The following is an 18410-nucleotide window of genomic DNA, read 5'->3' on the forward strand; positions in this document are numbered from 1 at the left end:
GAAGTTTTGTTTTGGACGACATTGCTCGGCCCACATAGGGCCCAAATATACAACAGCTAAAGAAAAGAAACAAATTAAGCAAACCAGGAACAAATCTTCGTTTGGGCATAGATAGAATTATAAAACTCCGGGTTAAGTGTCCAATTCATCAACCTTTCTAATTGCCAACAAAATAATTAACAATCCCTCTGCATCTATATCTTTATAATGACATTATTTTAATACCATCATTTTTTTAACAACTAATTTGCAGTTTTTCTCTTTTAATAAGAAAATAATTTAACTACATGCTAAACCATAATCTACGCTTGATTGCTTTAACACTTAGCTTCTGATCTACTTGTCTACTTAAATAAGTATCAAAAATTTAAATTTCACTTTGTATATATAACAATTCATTAGCAAGTAATAGACCATTGAATAAAATTCAAATCTAGCAAATTAGTGTTTGTTTTGCTGAATTAGAAAATAGGTTTATTTACTTTGTTAATCCCTATAGGTTTGCAAAATTTTTAATTTGGCGCTATACTTTTTTTCTTTTTAATTGAATCCTTACACCAAAAATTTTTTTTAATTGAATTCCTACATTTTTTTTTCTTTTATTTAAATCCCTATACCAATTCTTTTTTTTTTAGTTGGGTCCTATAAAATTAACCCAATTACTACTAAGAAGAACTTAATTGAAAAAAAAAATTAGTGCAAAAACCTAATTAAAAAAAAAGTATAGAGACCTAATTAAAAATTTCACGAAACTATAGGGACCAACAGAGTAATTAAACCTAGAAAATACCATGGAAAAAACAAACTAATCTACCAACATTGAAACTGAAACTTGCAGTTTTTTCTAAATTGTATGTTCTTGTTCTTGTAGTGTTCTTATTTGTTTTGTTTCTTTTGTTGGATACCAGAGATAAAAAGGGTAGGAGGTGTATGAAAGCTAAGTTACAATCTGGTGTTCAATTGCTGATTTTGCTGGTAAGTTACAACACATGCACAAAATAACTGCTCAAAATTTCATGCCAAAGGATTACCAAAACAAAAGAGAAGGTGTATAAATAACAGCCAAAAAGTTAGGCTATACTAATCAAATGAAACCGAAAAAAAATACTAATGATCAATCAAGATCCACTATTTTGAAGCTATAGTAAGTCCAGCCGTTTCCTCGAGCAGCAGCCGCTCCTTTAGCGAGTCGAGCTTCTCCTGGTTCTTAGCTCTGACTTGAGGCAAAACCTTCTCTTCATAACCTGGAGCACTCATAATCTTCTCTAGTTTTTCTATTTGCCTGTGTTTTCAATGTGTTAGAATTTGGAAGCAGTGAATTTGCATTTATAACTTGGCTATGCTAAAATAAGTTCTCAGCAGCAGTTAGGTATAAACTTACTTCTTAAGCTCCTCTATCTTCTTCATCTTTCCTTGCTCTGCTTCTGCAGAACTTGTCCCTTGAAGCTCTAAGTAAACAGAAAGGGTTTCGTTTACAACTGTATTCGCGTACCCAGAAGGAACAGCATCGTTTTCATTGATCACCTGTGAATCATACCATTGGTGTTAAAAGTGAAGAATATGTTGTTGATATGCGCTGTGATATCGAAAAAAAAAATTAAAATAAAACCATTTATAAACTTGTCCAACTTACGGTTAAAGAGGATAGATTTGCTAGCGTTACAATCTCCAGTTGACGGCTTGATATAATCTCCTCAACCGCCCGTGTTAAGCAAAGAACAAAAGCCGGTCGCCTAGAAACAAGCACCGGTTATGGAATCAGCAAAGTATGTTAAGATTGAAATGCAATCGCAATCTGGTCAGTAGAGAAGGCAGTCATGATATGACAGAATAAAAACAGAGGCCATAGCTTCGCCAGAACTTTTCGTCGTCTTGTGGTTACTTTCAGAGGATCTCAAATCATCACTTGCGCAATTCACACAGTTCCTTTTTCTTTTCAATGACATATATTCGCATAAAATAGAAAGCAGAAAAACCAATACCTATCGCGACTCTCTTTTGCAAGTGACCTGAGAGATTTAACAGTCGACTCGACAAGATCCATATCATTCTCCACTGTTTCATTATTCCAGCCCTGAGATGGAAAATACAATATTAAAGACATATACTACAACAACTAAATCTTTTCAGTGGGCTCGGTTATTAATAAGAAATATAATTGTACAAAAGAAGTATCTATTGCTTAATAGCCGAAGATTTTTAATAAATCGGAATGTCATTATCCTTTTCTTCTCGACGGAATAATTCTCGATTTATCAAACATAAAAAGACTAGATATTATCTGAAAGTAGACGAGGATGTAGTTTATCCTCCGAAAAAACTAACCTCTGTAGGTGATGGATAAGGACATATCATGATAGAATCTGCTCTTTTACATTCCTTGGGTGAAGGAAGCCGCTGCCACAATTCTTCCGTAACAAACGGCATAAATGGATGAAGCAATCGAAGGCCATTATCAAGACAGAACCACAAGGTATCCTGTGCATGGCGTCTTTCAGAAGCAAACTTGGGATCATTACCAGCAAAGTAAGGTTTAATCACTTCAATAAAGACATCACACAATTGATACTGCCACCAAGAATACACAGCAGTGGTAGCATGTGAGAACTCAAATGATTCTAGAGACTTTATTGTTTTAGTTATGGTTTTGTTTAACACCGAGAGAATCCACTGGCAGCTAAATGGAAGAACATCTGGACCCAAATTTGCAGGAGGAATATAATCATCTCCAAGCTTGCTCATGGCAAATCGTATAGCATTCCACAATTTATTACACCATTGACGATACCCAACCACCCTTTGAATATCAAGGTTGATTTTATCAGACTGAAATGAAAGAAAATAACACAATTAATAATGAATTCAATGAATTGATGAGAAAAAGAAATGCCGTATAAACATTGGTAGAATATTGACACCTGAGCTGTGTATGAAACCAGTGCAAAACGGAGAGCATCTGCACCACATTCCTCAATGCCATTTGGAAAGTCCTTCTTCTGACCCTCTATCGCAACAGCTAGTTCTTTAGGGTCTAGGTTACCACCCTCTAACCTCTTATGTAGACCTTCCAGCGATATCCCATTTATCACTTCGATTGGATCAATAACATTTCCTAATGACTTGGACATTTTGCGCCCATGTGCATCACGAATCATGGGATGTAAATAAATCTGCAAAGAATGGAAATCACACATGCATAAACAAGAATTAAACCCTCCCTAAATGATCATCATAAGACAGCAAAGTCACCTGTCTAAAAGGCACATCACCGCCCAACTTCATTCCTAACATCACCATACGTGCAACCCAGAAGAATAAGATATCATGACCGGTTTCCAAAACAGAAGTTGGATAGAATGTCTTTAGGTCTTTTGTGTCATCAGGCCAGCCCAACACAGATAATGGGAACAGACCAGAAGAAAACCATGTATCAAGAACGTCGGGGTCGCGGATCAAATGGAACTTCTTTCCACTATACCTTTGGCTAGCCTCAGCTTGGGCCTCCTCCTCATTTCTTGCCACTACCCAATGATCATTGTAAACACCAAACTCCTTCAGTTGGTCATCTTCCAAAGTAACATACCATGCAGGAATTTGGTGACCCCACCACAACTGCCGTGAAATGCACCAATCGCGTATGTTTTCTAGCCATCTGTAAACTTGAAATCTTAGATTAAGACATTGTAATATAAAAACATGCGCAAAGGCAAAATAAAATCCAATTTAAAAAACATGCCACCCACACCAATGCCATCACGTCATGGGAGTAATTTTAACAACAACAAAACACACTTGTGAACACATTTAAATTTTCCCAATAATAACATATTCAACACTTTGCCTTCAGTACTTGTCAAATACTTAGTTGAGCTGAAAACCTAAAAGCAAAGCAGTCTCGGTAAACTAAAATTGATTGTATTATTCAAGATTTTATCTGCCTCTATTTCAGTCTTGAGCTGTACCAAGCATAGCAAAACTCAATTCTTAACCTTTTTCCCTAATAAAAAGAGAATGATACTATTATTCCTTATATGATAAGATTAGCTTCCAGTGTAGTATAAAAGCATAAACTACAATTCAGAAAACTACAAAGAGTCAATTTTATAATAGATCATTATGAAAAAAGTGCAAAGAAATATATAAGCACCTCTTCCAATCAGCCAAATATTGTTTTGGAACAATTTCTAGCTTTATGTTTTCCTCATCCACAGCAGCATTAAGACCTTCCTTTGCCATATCTCCACAACTAACATACCACTGGGGCTTTATCATAGGCTCGATAACATCATTGCTTCTTGAACATACACCAAGGCGCATTTCATTGTTTTCAGAACCCCTATAAAGTCCCTATAAGAAAGGAGAGGAGAAATAAGCACCACCCAACACATTCTCACCAAAGATTGAAACAAATGCAAGTAATATGGCCACCCCAGTCACCAAAAGATGCATTCATTAGTCAGATTGCACATAGATACTTGTGCAAATTCCGACAAGAGTAACAATAACTATTGATCTTATCCCAGGGACAAAAGATATCATATGCAACAATCAATTTTATACAATACCTTCTTTTGTAATGCTTCTGCTATTGCTTCTCGAGCTTTAAATCGTGGCATGCCCAAAAATTCAGAGCCACCATTGGAATTTATTTTTCCATCATCAGTGAAAACATTAATGAATTCAAGGTTGTGACGTTTTCCCACCTCAAAATCATTTGGATCATGGGCAGGTGTGATCTGCAAGGACAAGGGAAGTAACATAATGCATACAAAATCACTTCAAAAAGAACTTCAACACACACACAGCTTTTAATCATACATATAGAGAATACCTTGACAGCACCTGTACCGAATGCTGGATCAACAAGAATAGCATCACAAACTATAGGAAGTTTTCTTCCACTGAATGGATGAATAACACATTTTCCATGAAATTGGCTGTATCTTTGATCATCAGGATGTACGGCAATAGCAGTGTCACCAAGCATGGTTTCAATCCTAGTTGTGGCAACAATAATTTCACCTAGGTTCCCTTCCAAGGGGTATGCAAATTTGGTTAGAACTCCAAACTCTACTGGTTTGTCATACCCGGGGACCTTTAGCAGGGTCCTTTCTTTTATATCAATATAATCCACCTGCATGCAGAAAAGCAAATTACATTACACAGAATTCATTAGAGGAACAACAGAGAAGCAATGCATTGCATACCTCAATATCAGATATAGCAGTTCGTAATACACAATCCCAGTTCACCAAACGAAGGTCCCTACAACAGTGACCAAAACAGAGAAATTAGAATTGCATACTGTGCACTGGCAACAGAAAAAACTGAAATATAAACCATACTATAGAAATTGAGAACTTATAGAACACACAAAGTTTGATAAACAGAATTATCAGCTTTAGATTTCAAATTAATTCACAAAGATACATTAGATATGAATATATGATTTTACCATGCCGCATTTATTAAACTAAATAAACAATTCAGGTTTAAGTGAATATTTCAAGTTTTAAACAAGAATTAATAAAGTATCTATGATTCTTAAGAACTGAAAAAAAAAATTTAATAATTATTGCCAACAACCATCACACCTATAAATAAGGCCTTGCTTGTAAAGCATCACAAATGCCTCTGTCACAGCTTTAGATCTTTGATCATCCATTGTGAAGCACTGGAAAGAGAAAAACACGAATATGTTGAAACAAATTACCATGTTATAAAAGTGAAATGGCATAAAACAAATGAACTTTTAGTGGACAGGCATGTGTTCAGCTATCTATGCTTCATTGCTAGGTTGGTTGGATGTTATAAAAATGCTTCTGGGTTGGCCATGCAAAGGAACAAAGATCGTACTTTCAGCTCAAGTATTTATTTTCTTTTGATTAACAACAAAAAAATGAAGGAAAAATGAGTCATTAACATTAGACTACACAACAAAGAAGTTAGATATTTACCTCACGTGTCCAATCTAGAGAGGCTCCTAATCGACGTAACTGTTGTAATATTGTGCCTCCATACTTGTCTTTCCACTCCCACACCTATTTTTGTCAACATTCACCAGTAGGTCTAAGCATCAAACTTGAAAATAAAGGCAGACAGGAGCAAAGCATCTTGCATCAGGGTCTAGAAAAGGACTGCACCCAAAAGGGTGTAACATAGGCAGTCTAACCAGATGCAAGCATCAGTAGTTAATTTCACAGCTTAAACCCATGACCTTAAGGTCATAATGAGAAAATTGAAACTTTTCTCCAAGGCTCCCAAAATAGAAGGTATTGAAATATTCAAAACCATGGCATAAAATACTTCAATGGAAAACATACCTCAGAAACGAATTTCTCACGGCCCAGATCATGCCTAGTTAGTTTTCGTTCACGCATTATCTTTTTCTCCACAACCACCTGCAACATAGTACTCAAATTTAAACATAATTCCAAATTATCTCACACATAAATTGATCAAAAATTGATCTAAACTACCATTAAAGACAATAGAAGTATGACACAACACAATTTGTAGGTAAAATTCCATCTAAATACTTCCCTTGCCTTCTTAAATATATAGCAACAGAAGCATGCCATTTGTTTCTAGCCACAAATTTATAATAGAAGGCACAATACCCCACAGAATGAGCAAAATAGAACCAATATATAAACTTAAATATTTAGAAAATGAACCTGTGTGGCAATCCCAGCATGGTCCATCCCAGGCACCCACAAAGCATTGTATCCAGACATCCTTCGCCAGCGAATCATGGTGTCCTGCATGCAATAAATCACATTGAGATTAATAGTTATCAGCAGCTAAACTGAATAAGGGAAATTAATTATAAGGTACCTCAATTGCAGCTGTTAGAGCATGACCAATGTGAAGAGCTCCAGTCACATTTGGTGGGGGTAAAACCTAAAAATAAAGCACAGTTAGGCACTTAATGGATATAAATAAACAATTGTTTCTTGCTCTAACTCATTTGAATTTTTTAGCTACCTTACATGTACCTCAAAAGCAGTGCAAAGGGAAACAAAGACTAAAACTTCTCAAAATTAAACCAAGATCATAACAACATATATCTTTTCAAATTAAAAAATTCACCCATTTATCAATACCAATTTGAGAAAAATCACTTCCACCATACAGTGAAAGTACTACAGTCACACTACATAAATAACATGCGAGTTCTCACCACACAAATATTAAGTTACACCCGAATTGCCACCAGGAACAAGCATATATGAGTTCAGCAAGACACTCACAATAACAAAAGGTGGTTTGGAGCTGCTTGAGTCTGCCACAAAATACTTTGATTTCTCCCACCACTCATACCACCTAAATTTTATCAACACAAACAATGAGCATTTCACACAAGGAAACAGCAATAATGAACATAACAACAGGATTGGCACCCACGATTTCTCGACGGCAGTTGGACTGTACTGCTTTGCCATTTGACGAGACATACGTTTCTTGTCACCAGAAGTGGTCTCAGGATCAATGAAGTCTTCAGGATTCTCATCCTCCGCGCCACGTCTGGCAGCTTTCTTTTCACTCTTTTTTGGGGCATTGGATTGCTGAGCTTGTTGCTGCTGAAACCAACAAGGAGAAAAAGCTGAAAAATTCAAGAATAATTTGCAATGTCAAATGCTCAAACTGAGACAGAACACAAACAGGTTCACATTATATTAAACAAAATCAGGCATTGCTATTGCACAGCATGAAAAATCTGTGAACTGTAGTCACCTGAGCTTGCTTTTGGAGGAATTTCTCTTTCTTCAATTGCTTTTCTCTTGCCTGCCCACAAAATCCACAAAATCCACAAACTTGTCACATGAAAATTAAAAACAAAACAAAAAAAAAAGTTGCCATTCAATAGTACTATTATTACGCTAGTCTAAAAGAATAGATTCAAATCAAAAGTTGAAAGCTTTTCAGCTAGTTTACAACACTATTTGAATTCCTCCCATAACTTTCATAAAGGAATTCATTTCAGCAAAAAGGGTGTCGAAAACCCCATTAATGGAAATCCCATGGAAGTGTCAAAAACCCAGAAAGCTGAAAACTTGAATCAATAAATGAATGAGCAAGTAGGGATCTTAAAAGATTGCGATGAAGATAGAGAAACCTTCTCCTCCTTCTTCTTCTTCTTCTCTGGATCTTCGATTACTTGCTCCTTGTTGTTCTGCGAGGAATTGTCCATTGGAAGATGAGAGTGAGAGTTGCGGGAACTGAGTGTGCGAATTGGAATCCAATGGCGGCCCTTTCCACGAGTCTATGGCAATGGAAAGGAAGGAGTCGCAATGTCAGATAGAGTGACTCAAGCAAGACAAACACTAACCTAGCCACCTAGGTGTTTTGTTCAAATTTAAAACTTTTAATTGAAAATAAGGGTAAGTTTAGAAATTACATTGCCCCACAGACAAGATTATTTATTTTTTTTAGTAAGATTTTAAAGCCGGATGGATTATCAAACCGTTTTAGTTACTGGTTTATTGATTTATTACACCAACTATAAGGTTTGATTTGATTCTTAGACATAAGTATCGATATAAAATTAATATTTTTATATTTTATTTAATAATAAATTAAAATAAATTATAAAAATTTAATTTATTTTTATTTTTTATAAAAAATTAAAAAAAATATATAATAATAAAAAATATAATTATAAAATTTGATAAAAATAATAAAAAATAAAAATAAATTATATCTTTTATCAATATCTCAGTATTTTTTATAAAATATACTCATTTAGTATTTTTATCTATATTTTATTTGCCAAATATAATTAAACACTATTAATTATTTATTTTAATAAATTAAACACCATATACAGAGCATCCTAGTAAACACTTTATTTTTAAAAGGTATTCAACTTCAACCAAAGAGAACGTAATAAATTTTCTTATTTTACTGCTTCAACAAAAATAAAAATATTATCCAAACGTTACAAATTTGTTATCAAATTAGTTGTTATATATTTATCTAAAGATATATTTATTATTTAAATTTTTTAATATAGATTTTATATTGTAATAAATATTTTATATGTATAATTATTTTAATAAATATTTTTTTATCCATAAGAAGAAATCAAGAATTGTCAATTGGTTTTGACTAATCAACCAACCATGAAAGTTTTATATTATGGTTTGAATTCAAAAAGCCAATAATTAATTGGTAAAAAGTTAATTTTTTTTAAAGTGGAGAATTATACTTATTAGTGATATAATCTACATAATTTCCAAGATTATGAGTGGACCAGTCATTGAACTGCTTTAGTCATTGATTTACTGATTTATTGGTTCAACCAATTCAATTATAATTCAACTAAAAAAACCGTTTTAGAATAAAATAATAAATAAATTATAAATAAACATCTTAAAATATAACTCAACCCACTTTTTATCTCATGACAACACAGTCATTCAGACAACAATATCTCTTTCATCTTTGTCCTAATGTAAAGAATTAAAAAAATCAAACAAATTGAACAAAACTTGTAATACTAATGGTCAATCCATCTCTTTAAGATTACAAATAATAGGAATTCATCACATAAATACGTCAATATTACAAAATATACTAATATACTTGACAAATAGGTAAGACATGATACAATAGTACCTTTTGATCGATTTTAGAATACGTCAAGCAACATGTAGAGATGAATTAATAGCAAAAAAATAGATAAGAAGACAACACTGAAGGTTCAAATAATCATTGAATATAATGCAACGCTACTTATTCATTGAGATCTCACATTATACAAAAACTTTCATCACTTAAGTTTGCACATTTTCAACAAACAATTGTAACTAGTGTTATTTTTCTTTTACGTGATATGTACAAATCACTTATAGTACAAAACTACAGACAAACTAGAAATAGATGAGGTTGGATGCATGATTATATAGTGTAGTGAGGTGAATTTTTGTCTCTGTTGTTAACACGAGACTATACAATACTCCTCATGTGGATTTGTCTCCAAGAAATATTATAATTTTCATGAATTCACAAAATGTTTACTCTAGGGAACCAGAGAGCATACATACTAGACTACCCAAGTAATGCTTAACTACTTTGAATAAATTTGCATGGCCTTGACCATCACCACGAGAAAATCCAGTTGTAAATTTGTCTCTGTCCCGAAACGAGTGGCATAAGATGCTAAGAGGCTGCAAGCATAGAGGAATTGAATGACCCTTTGAAACTTTAATAATTTCCATTATAACAATAATCTTAGCAAATTCCCTAACACATAAAACCCTTGAAAGTTGAAACAAAGGTAATTTTGTCAGCCCAAAGCTTTGTACCGTCATTATTAATTGTATTCCAATTCCCCCCTTAATAATTTTTAAAGAATTAAAAAAAACAAATAAATTCACTATTTATATTGAATTAGCTAGAGGTAGATGCATGTTTACCAAGTGATGCAGGATTGTTTATCATTCCACTGGTAATTGAATATGTGTCTCCAAAGGAGAACTTAAATTCAGGGAACTTTATGAGTTCAAATCTAGCAGCATATAATACAATCCATAGTTGAAGAGTTCAGCAATGAAAATGTACAAATATGCATTGAAAATGTACAAAATTTCAATAAACATTACTAAACAGAGGCAAGAAAGAACAACCATCATTCAGCAACAAACATTACAAAACAGCCACAAGTAATCACACTATTATTACCAAATTCGAAAAGAATGGAAACCAGATAAACCCAATCATAAACACCATTACTAAATTAAATAAAAAATCAACCAAAAATCACCTTGCAAATCCAATTAAAAACAGCTTTTCACTTTGTACCCTAAACACCAATTAAATCACATGAACCAAAATTAATTTGAGGGAAAACGCCACAGTTCAATGCTGATGAGTTTACTGAGAAAAAAAACCGCAACAGCAGCAAATCAAATCAGTTATCATTTATCACAAATTTCATATTCAAAACACAAATCAATAATTAAGTAATCAGAGACATTCAAAATCACAAATCACTAATTCAGACTTCAGAGACATTCAAATTCAATAATGCAAGTACAACAGAAATCAGTGCCACTAACCTTCCACTACAGCAGGACGTCAACGGCGAGACGATGGCGCAGCAGCTGGAAGCCTCGAACAGCGACTTCACCGGCGGAATGGATGACGTGACGAGCTAGAAGAGAAGCTCTGGCCGTATGCCTGAGGAGGCCGCGAAGACGCCGACAACCACGGACGGCGGCGGCGGTTCCGGAGACGAAGTTGGGTTTTGGGTCTGGGGAACCTTAGGGCTAGCTGCTTCGATGTCCGAAGGAAGGGGAGGTTTGGTGTCTGCTTGGGGGGGGGGGGGGGGGGGTTGGTTAACCGGGTGGGGCTTTTTCACTTTTTTTTAAGGGAAAAACGACGTCGTTTTATACGAACCAGTCGATTTTCGGTCCAATCTAACCGGCCGATTCAACAGTTTTTTAACAGTTCGAGTATCCGTGATTTTTAGAGGAAAGATCGGACTATTTTGCACGTCGGTAGGGTTGGATGTGAGTCGAGCTAGACCAAGTTCAAGCTCAACTCACGAAAATTAAGTTTGGTTCACAGCTTGGCTCACTAATAATCGAGCCTATTTCGTAGGCTCAAACTCGACTCAACAAAAGTTCACGAGCTGGTTCGACTGACTCAAATAATAGAAACATAATCTATAATTCTATATTAATAAATTAAATTTATATATATTAAAAAATATTTAAAAAAGATAAGTTTTATATATTGTTTATCTATCAATTATAAATTTTTTATTTGTCTTACATCAAAATTATATATAAAAAATGACTATAAAATTTTAAATAATTAAGAACGCTAATATATATGTAAAATTATATATATATATTCAATTATTAATACGCATATCCTATACTATTTAATCTATACTTTTAATATTATATATATAATCGAGCTAGCTCACGAGCTAATGAGCTAAGCTTATCCAAGCTCAAGCTCAGCTCACGAGTTCAGCTTTTATCGAGCTATTAATGAGCCGAACTCAAGCAGACTTGACTCACTTTCAGCCTTACAGGCCGGTTTCTAGTTGACCTAGTTCAATTTTCAAAGCATTGATAATTTCTATACTATATAATTTTTTAAATTTACTTATTTAGTTTATTTATCGTTATTTATATGTTATCTTTAAAGTCCTTAAGATTTTTTTTCTATTTATTTTATTATTGAAATCGATTTAAACTATATTGCAAATATTATTTTTTTAATTATCCAATAATATAATCTTGTTATTATTGTGAAGGAGATATATTTATACATATTTTATTTATATTTTAAATGAAATAAGTGTAAACATAATTTTTCATATATAGCAATTCAGATATATAAAAATATAAGTGATAAATTGTGTGAGTAAATTATGTTTACCTTTATCTCGTTTAAACATATACAAATGTAAATATAAAATTTAATTCATTGATTTGAAAAAATTCCAATATGTTCCTAATATTCAAATATTATATTTTTATGACTGTTTTAAATATAATAAGATTAATTTATCAACGTATTGCCATTTTTCGAATTCATTATTAAAACATATCCTTTTTAAAATTACTCACTAATATGTCACCTTTTTTAATTATGTTATTCATTTTATAAATTATTATACGAATTTCCATATTAAATTAGTATTTTCTTCATTTTCTAGTTTTTGACAATTAATTATAATTTTTACAATTAACAATTAAAATGATTTCACAAGAATTAATAATTTCAAAAAATAGTAGCACATTAGTAAAATACTCATATAATAACAATCAGGTTGCTTTTCCTATATTTCAACAAATTAACCATATAGCATTTTTTCAAATCAAATGAATCCTAAGATTGGGAAGATACATGCAAATGCTAGATAGGAGTGAAGTAATCACTACTGAAAATGAAAGGAAGCTTTGGTCCAGAAACAGAATAAAGAGATGATGAGTAAAATAATATTGGGAGGTCTCAAAGTGTTGGTATGATTTGGAAGCATAGGGAATGTGTCAGGTAAGGGCATTTCACAGTTCTCTCCATTGAAATAGACCCTCCTAGGAAAAGCCCATCCATTACTCAATGTAAAAGATTTTGGATCTTTCTCTAATAGTATCTCTGTTGACACAAAACCTTGTTGATCCTTACCCGAATGCACTAGTTCTGTGTTATAATAATCAATCCCCCAAAACAGAGAAACTCCATCTGCATTCATGAATCACATATAACAGTTTTAAAGTTGCATACAGATGATAGTTGAGAATCGTTAAAAATAAAAAAGTATATTTGACTAAACTGCTTAATATTATCTTTACATAAAGATATCTTCGTCACCGTTATTTTACCTTGAAAGGCAAGGGGAAGTTTGGCAGTGTTGAAACTATAAGAAGTTGTATTCTGGGAGAAGGCAGGATGTTGGAGAAGCACATTCCAGTTAGAGTAGTTGCTCCTATAATTGTAGTTAGAAATGGTAAGCTTCACCCTCCAGTGAGTTACATAGTTGTTCTTAACATGCCAATGAACTCGAATTGGGCACATGTGCTTAGTGCATGCTATTATGTTCTCCTCTGATAAGGTATTACCCAACCTTATGCAAGACTTAGAAGCTTTGTCTGCTTCACTGCATCCACAGCTGCAATCAGGGCATGGTGTGATCATAGGGTTGTAAAATGTTGAGAGCGATACACAGCATATTGGTGACTTATTTGCCATAAAGTTGGAGTATGTACATGCTGACTTCCACGTTCCTTCAGTACAAAAATATAAATGTTACTACTATAATAATAATTTAGTATATGTTTATAAAATGTTAGACACATATTATGTTAAGTAATTTAGTCAAATATGTCAGATTATTTAACAGTTTCAGCGTAGCGCTGTGATAATTATTAATTTGCAAGAGAAAATGAGAATGTGATTACTGAGAGCAGGAACTTGTCTTTGTCCATTAAAAGAGGAGATGACAGTGGGATCAGTCTGAAGAAGAGGGGAACAAGTATAGCCAGGACCAGGGGCTAAGAGTGTGAGATTATTAGGTGCTTGTCCAAGAGGGTATTGCCCCAAGTTGCGTACTTCAAGCTCAAACAAAGTGAATGAGCTGAAAGGATCGATGGCTCGAGCCGAGAGGATGCCACCGTTGCAGCAGTGTTCTGACCTGCTCTCTGGTGACACATCGGCCGGAAGATCAACTATGAGAGGATCTTTCTTGCAAGAATGTGGTAACTGAGATGTGTAAGAAGAGCAGTTGCCTTGATCTGTTGCAACCGCACCCTTTATTGACCATATAACTTCATCATTAGCCCATTGCCATCCAAGTTGCCAACCTGGTTTGTCTACATGCCGGTACTCGTAGTAGTTTTCAAGTGTCACCCTTGCCTGCACTGCAAAATCTATTATTATAATTCTCAGAGGAATGTTAGAAGACCAACAGAATTTATTATTTTTGGTTAGCAATTAGCTATCAATATTCAAAAGCGTGGGCTAAAAATATGTTCTTGGATTATTTGACATTGAAATATATATTTTTTGGGATACATTTCAAGTTTTCCAAGAACCTAGGTGTTTCAGTGATTTTAGTCATTGACTTCAATCATAAAATATGTATAAAGTTGAGATCAATGACTAAAATCAATGAAATACCTGAATTTCTAGAACATTTTTAGAAGGTTCAGGTCAAGTGACCAAATATCCATCTTGTGTGCGTTGGTAAATGTCAAAAGTAATTGAAATGTTGCCATTTGGATCCAAAGGGTCGTAACAATCTGCAAAGACAGAGGGCAAGTAAATAAATAAGACAACCTTAAAATTACTTGCTCAAAGAGAAAAAGGGGACAAGCTAATTAGTTAAGTGCCTACCTGATAAAGTGCAGAGGACAACCAATATTAGTAATAGGATGAAGTTGAGTAGTACCCAGGGAAGATGAAGATGAACAATTAGTACCATGACCATCTTTTTCCTTTTAACTTATAAGATCAGATTGAGTTCCATTCTCTAGAAATTAACTAACATTACTTCTCTTATTATTATATTACAGTAGCTTGGATAAAACAAGGAGTCATCATTGGAAATATCAGCTAATTAAATTAAATTCCATAAGTAGGTAGTCACTATAGATACTCTTAGTTTGCCAAGTGACAAGTACATGCTACACTAAGACACTTGCTAGTTGCTACAAGTCAAGGGCACAGTTATTGCTTACTTTTAACTTATAAACCGCTCAAGAGCCCGTATTATATATTGTTTTTACTAGTGACTTCTTTTCATGTGATTACCGGTCAAACATGATGTAACAATCCAAATTTTTAAGCCTTTCTAATTTCTAATGTAAGTTTTGACACTCAATTTAAAACAATCCTCCTAGGAAACCAACAAGAAGTGTAGTCAATTGCAGCTAAGTGATATGCAATTCATTTGACAAAAAAAGAGCTTTGCTCCCTGAAGCTCGCCGATCGCCGCCACTTGCCTGAAGATCGCCACCTGAAGCTCTGTTGTGCTCTGCTCTGTTCAACTTCTCGCTTTCTGGTTTGCTACATATAAATATAAGTTTTGATTGTTTGTGGTTGTTAATAGCTTTTGAATGTTAATAAGCAAATGCAATCTATTAGGGTTATTGTTAATAGATCATAAGCTAGGACTAATAGACTAATTGGTGTTTAGAGATGGAAAGTACGTCTTCAATTGAAGGAGATGTTGCTGGTAAATGGCACGCTTCCAACTCAATGCCCATTTTGAGTTATTACAATCTGATATAACTATGATATTTGTGCTTTTTTTTTGTTACTATATGATATTGGTGATTATTTTTTCTAATTTTTTCCATAATAATTTCTATTCATATTAATACAACTATTTCTTATAGCATGTACCTCTATTCAAGACTTAAGACTATACATTCCTACAAGTATATATACACGTATACATAATTGCGATTTTTCACAAAGATTAGTAGAATTTACAAAAAAGTGTAGAGTCTATTTAGAAGTGGTCAATATATGCATTATCTTCAGGTAGATCCCAGTTATCATCGTCATCATCGTCTTTCTTTTTGGTTTCTTTGATAGCCTGCTTGTTTTCTGCTAATGATTTTGACTGTGGACGCCTGAAATTAAAATTAAAGATACAACTGTGAATCAAATTGTTACTTCCATTTGAAATAATATTTTCCTTAGTTTATTATGTATATTTTTGGTTACTAAACATTTTCCTTAGTTTATTATTAGAAGAATCCAAATATAGCACTCTTTTACAAATATAATGTGTGATCAATGGTTCAATTTGATGCATCTATCTAAGCAGAGCCTAAACCTAATCCTCCTCTAAGGAATTCGAATTCACGTCAAATAGTTATCAGATTTTTCCAATTAAGCAAAAATCATGTTTCTACTAGAGGGAAAAAAAAAAGGATCTAAGCAAACACAAGAGAAAAAGGATCTAACCTTCTGCGGTTACGCTTAGCAGCCTCACGTGACTTGCGCTTCCGCTTCTCCTGTGTGTCTTCGTGGTACCTCCTCCTTCTGCACTCTTGGATGACGCCAGCCTTCATCACTTCTCTTCGGAACCGGTTCAGCAGCCTCTCCTCCGGCTCGTTCTCCTCCACCGCCACCTCCACGTTGTACGTTGATTTGAACCACATCGTGTTCGTCTGCGCCAGCGACGGGCACACCACCGACGACAGCGACGACGGAGACGATGAGCAAGAATAAGGTGGAGCTTGATCGGAGTGATCCAGTGGCGTCACGTGGTGTAAGTGTTTGCAGATGGTGAGGTTTGGCGGTGGTGGTAGTGGTGGTAATGGTGGTGGTGGTGGTGGTTGTGATTTTGGGGGGAATAGAAAAGTGAGGAAGTTGGAGAAGGTGGATAGGGAAGCCATGATTGATGAGTAGGAACTAGGAACGATGGAAGTTGGTAGAAGCGAGTATTCTCACTATTTTTGTATTCCTATGTGCCCAAACTTGGGGATTTTCCCACAGCTTTTTCTTTTAAAAAAAAATTAATTAGAAATAGGATGAATTCAATCCAACGTGGCTGAATTTCAACGAAGAGTGTAGAGTGTAGACTTTAGAGGTTTTTCACCCAAAAAAAAAATCAATTAATTAATATTAGTTAATTTCTTATTATGAAATGATTTTTTAGTTTTTTTAAGAATTACGATTTAGTATTAGGATTTACAATTTAAAATATTTAAATTTAAAACACTGATCATGTGATTGAAAAAGAAAAATAGTAACTTCTTATTAAGATAGTTATTTTTTTTGGGGGTTAAATTTTAGGCTATTAAAGATTATTTTCTGGTTCTCTATAAATCCCATTTTTCCTTGTAAAAGATTACTTAATTAAATCTGCTCTGTGGAAAACTAGAAATTGTCTCTAAAAAATTAATCCCCAAAACAAGATGATTAGTTAATTACTACTTTCTCTTGGACCGGAAGATAATTACTCATAAAATCAATATCATATTGGTGTTGGGCTTTTTTAAATTTATGGGAAGCAATGGTGGTCAATATAAGCCCATTTCTTTTTTAATTTTTATCAAACGAAGAGGAGGCTAGGGTGGCAACGGGGCGGGTAGGAGCGGGTTTTTGCTCTATTCGATTCCGACCCGTTTTGCCGTACAACAATCCGCATAGAGTTTGTCCTGCTTTTATCCGCGAATAGTAAAACGTTGAACCCTAACCCGCCCCTGTGGGTACCCGCCCCGCCCGTACCGCTCCTATAATTATTAAAATCTAATAAATAAAATTAAATTTCAAAATTTATATAACCATCATCACATACATAACATAAATTAAAGTAAAAATTTAAATATGATATAACATTATTAATCATTTACTAATTATTTTATATATTATACATATTATATATTAGAATTATATATTATATATATAGCGGGGTGGGTAGGGGCGGGTATTACCTAAACCTGATCCCGCCCGCCCCTCCCAAGAACCCGTCCCGCTAAAAACCCACCTAATACAGGGGGGTAATTACCCGCTCCGAACGGGTAGGGATAGAGTGAGTACCCACGAATTCAGGTGGTATTGTTATTCCTAGAGGAGGCCTAACTAGGCTATATAGCCATCGAAACAACGCTATCTAATAATTAATAGGTATTTTAGATTAATTATTGGTCAGCTCACTCATTTATTTAAGCAAATATCGGAGGTTCGAATTCTGCCTTGTGCTAATAAATTTATGAACTAAGTTAAACACTTAAACCTTATTTTTAGTTTTTAGTAAGTGTGCAACATTTATATATGTACTTACTTTTATAGTTATTGATTTAATTTACATTTTTATGGTTAAAATTGTTTATGCTAAAATATTTTATAGCTGAAAAAAGAAGTTTATTCGGTATATATTTATTATTTAATATTATTTTTTATTCTCATAAAATAGGACAATGTCAATATTA

General features: G+C 33.8%; 3 protein-coding genes across 8 annotated transcripts; all 3 read right to left on the minus strand.

Annotated features, from left to right (window-relative positions):
* Positions 1-931: 931 nt before the first annotated feature.
* LOC130955101 (valine--tRNA ligase, mitochondrial 1) lies at positions 932-11314 on the minus strand. Of its 6 annotated transcripts, none has more exons than XM_057881886.1 (22): positions 11064-11314; positions 10050-10172; positions 8120-8266; positions 7738-7788; positions 7408-7580; positions 7254-7326; positions 6838-6903; positions 6678-6761; positions 6324-6401; positions 5958-6041; positions 5595-5674; positions 5208-5265; positions 4832-5134; positions 4566-4736; positions 4148-4347; positions 3250-3652; positions 2919-3170; positions 2326-2826; positions 1983-2074; positions 1634-1733; positions 1382-1524; positions 932-1282 (listed from the first exon to the last, which is right to left on the minus strand). In XM_057881886.1, the coding sequence occupies exons 3-22, from the start codon at positions 8192-8194 to the stop codon at positions 1129-1131; spliced, it is 3141 nt and encodes a 1046-aa protein (XP_057737869.1). In that variant the 5' UTR covers positions 8195-8266; positions 10050-10172; positions 11064-11314; the 3' UTR covers positions 932-1128. The 6 variants fall into 6 exon arrangements, with proteins under 6 accessions (XP_057737869.1, XP_057737866.1, XP_057737868.1 ...); XM_057881883.1 differs by having other exon boundaries at positions 7408-7583; XM_057881885.1 differs by having other exon boundaries at positions 7408-7583; positions 10046-10172.
* A 1521-nt stretch (positions 11315-12835) lies between these two features.
* Positions 12836-14988, minus strand: LOC130957932 (COBRA-like protein 1). The gene is made up of 5 exons (XM_057884789.1): positions 14857-14988; positions 14683-14762; positions 13923-14376; positions 13347-13748; positions 12836-13206 (listed from the first exon to the last, which is right to left on the minus strand). The coding sequence occupies exons 1-5, from the start codon at positions 14948-14950 to the stop codon at positions 12902-12904; spliced, it is 1335 nt and encodes a 444-aa protein (XP_057740772.1). The 5' UTR covers positions 14951-14988; the 3' UTR covers positions 12836-12901.
* A 358-nt stretch (positions 14989-15346) lies between these two features.
* LOC130956384 (30S ribosomal protein S21, chloroplastic-like) lies at positions 15347-16959 on the minus strand. The gene is made up of 2 exons (XM_057883421.1): positions 16438-16959; positions 15347-16100 (listed from the first exon to the last, which is right to left on the minus strand). The coding sequence occupies exons 1-2, from the start codon at positions 16869-16871 to the stop codon at positions 15977-15979; spliced, it is 558 nt and encodes a 185-aa protein (XP_057739404.1). The 5' UTR covers positions 16872-16959; the 3' UTR covers positions 15347-15976.
* Between the last annotated feature and the right edge of the window lie 1451 nt (positions 16960-18410).

This window comes from Arachis stenosperma, chromosome 10 (genome assembly GCF_014773155.1).
Source record: "Arachis stenosperma cultivar V10309 chromosome 10, arast.V10309.gnm1.PFL2, whole genome shotgun sequence".
Taxonomy (NCBI): domain Eukaryota; kingdom Viridiplantae; phylum Streptophyta; class Magnoliopsida; order Fabales; family Fabaceae; genus Arachis; species Arachis stenosperma.